Below are 2,746 nucleotides of genomic sequence, written 5' to 3' on the forward strand. Positions count from 1 at the left end.
ATTCATAGTAACTAATGATCATTGACCCATGTGTGCTTCTTTTTAAAATTTCATCGAGAGAAAACGTTGGTAATGGTTCTGATGACGCTAATAATGAACTTGATATAGGGGGTGTAAATGAAGGCGTAGGAGAATTTAAATTTGAATCATTGGTATACCACTTGGTAACTTGCCACTGTTTTACATAATGCTCAAATTTTGTATGAATACCTAAGGGGATACTTCTGCAATAGCTTTTCAATTCGCCTATTATTTATAAAACGAAAAGCTTCTTCATCCATATTATTCATCTTAAAAAAATTTGATACAATTTAGTTAAAAATTTGTATTTATATTAAATAATTTATATTTTAGTTGAAGGTATAATTTCATTCTTAGAAAAAAACAATTCAATTAATTTAATTTGTTTAATACTTTAATCACTGCATATGATTGAGGCTATCATATTATTATTTTTTTGTCAATATATATAAATAAAAATGAAAGTTTGAGTGTATACAATTTTTCATTCTTGTCTTACTGTGACTGATGAAAAATGGAGAGACTTCAGACGGTAATAGTCATGACTAATTGTGTTAAAAGCAAAAATGTTTTGTTTTGACTATGTTTTATCAGTGTGTGTATGCAACGCAACTTCCCGTGTTCTATTTTTAACAAAACTGTGTTAGGCTGAATAACGCTGCTTAACGCAGTTTTGCTCTTTTGGTGTGCGGCCGGCCTTAGACCTCTGGAAAGAAGATAGGCTAATAAATTATATTCTTATTCAAAATACTATGACATAGTATTCATTAAACACATTAATAACTAAAAGTAATCAATTTAAAAATATTTAATATTTAATTTAGATATTTTGAAAAATTTTACTAGTACTTATAATTGTAATTTATTAACTAGTGTTTATATATTTATTTAATTAATTAGGGAAAATGTGTTAGAATTTGAGAAAGTATCATCTGCAGATAAAAAACGCCTTTGGTCAGCAAGGAAAGAATTGGCATTACAAAATTACAAACCGGTTAGGTCTTTAACTCCTTCATGCATGTTGTGCCATTTATGGCACAAATAATTTGTTCGTAGTTTCTAGCTTTGAAAATGAAGTTACAACGTTACTGCATAAATGGCCAGATTCGGCACAAAAAAGCGAACAATTTTGATGTAAGGTACGTCTATCTAGCGGTAAAATTACGAACTAATTGCGAAAAATAAACAACTGAAAACATTATTGCTGTGCGGAGTGATAACCACTAATTTCATGTTATCATCACGATTAAAGATATACTGGTTACACATCGAGACTGTATAACGCGGCTCGAAAAGCGCGATTGAAAATGTACTGACTAGTAGCACTATCTAGTGGTCTCTTTAACTTATTTTAACCACGTACATTTCTTAATTATGAAAACCAAGTATTTATATATACCTAAATACCTTAGTACTATAATTACTACTTACTTTTATACATTAACAATTTAAAATCACGATTAAAGATAGGTATATGATATATCATTAATCGTGATATACACATTAGTACTTGTCTACTTTATGACACTATAAGTCTATAGAGTATAGACTATAAACAACAAAATGACTTATTGTCAGTGGCGGCGCGAACTTATTCGACAGTGAGACAAAAAAATGTTAGTTGCAGCACACACGACCCACCTATTTAATTTGCACAGAGCCGCGGGGGCTACGCCCACCACACCCCCTTAAAATACTTCTATATCAAATTTACCTTTCTAGAAATTCAACTTGCGGGTACCAAAATAAAAATAACTTATTAATTATATAAATATTGCTTTATTAATAAATCATTGAATGTACAATAAGCTGGGAATCCCGGAAAAAAAGAACAATTTACAATTTTTATAATTTTTAAAAATCTTAAGAAAGTATCAATAGTCCCCACCTGACATTACATGAAAAGTAACGCGTGGGAGCAATGCCCCCACCAGTGGCGTATATAGAAATAATTTTTGGGGTGGGCTATAGTAGATAGAAATTATTAAGTGATCTAGCACCTAGAGGCATATTATTAAATGCACATTTATCTAAGGTACCTAAACCTATACAAGTTATATTACAATCAGTATTCAGCACCTAATATTATATGATATGTACATTTCTTATGCAAGGTAGATTTTTTCTATTTAGTAAGTATAGAAAAAAATAATTGTAGGTATGTACATATTATATAACACTAACCCCTTTGTAACTTTACATAAAACAAAATAAAACAAATAGGTAAAAATCATTTTTCTATTTTTTTTTATAAAACTATTTATGATGTCATTGATTTGCAACGGTATATTTCTATGAATTGTCATTAAGGCCAATCCAGTTAACCGAACATTTCCACATTGATTTCTTATATATGTTTTTAACCTTCCGAGAGTTGAAAAACTTCTCTCTACACTTGCAGTAGTAATTGGTATTGTACATAAAATTTTCAGCAGAATATAAATATTAGGGAACAAATCAAATTTACATACTTTAAGGGCTGTTAGAGCATTTTTTGGAATCTTTTGAATGGTTGTATCAATCATTTTCCACTTTTCAACTAACCCATAGTTTCCATTCACCTTCAATCATAGCTTCACCATTTTCAAAATCAGTGAGGTAGAAGTGTACAGCATCAACAATATTTTCATATTTTGATTTAACTGCATTTATTGGTATAATATTTTGTAAGCTCACAAGAGTCTTTTTATGTTTGGAAAATCTGTTGACTAATGATGAAAGTTTT

The 2,746-nt window shown here is 29.6% G+C and overlaps 1 protein-coding gene across 1 annotated transcript in view; it reads right to left on the reverse strand.

Moving 5' to 3' along the window:
* Positions 1-1,098: 1,098 nt before the first annotated feature.
* Positions 1,099-2,746, reverse strand: part of LOC100571178 (52 kDa repressor of the inhibitor of the protein kinase-like) — a 9,205-nt gene continuing 7,557 nt past the window's right edge. Inside the window, exon 7 of the mRNA XM_029485093.1 lies at positions 1,099-1,170. Coding sequence (XP_029340953.1) covers positions 1,099-1,170 — 72 coding nt within the window. The remainder of the gene's footprint in view (positions 1,171-2,746) is intronic.

Source organism: Acyrthosiphon pisum, chromosome X (genome assembly GCF_005508785.2).
Source record: "Acyrthosiphon pisum isolate AL4f chromosome X, pea_aphid_22Mar2018_4r6ur, whole genome shotgun sequence".
In the NCBI taxonomy this organism is placed as follows: Eukaryota; Metazoa; Arthropoda; class Insecta; order Hemiptera; family Aphididae; genus Acyrthosiphon; species Acyrthosiphon pisum.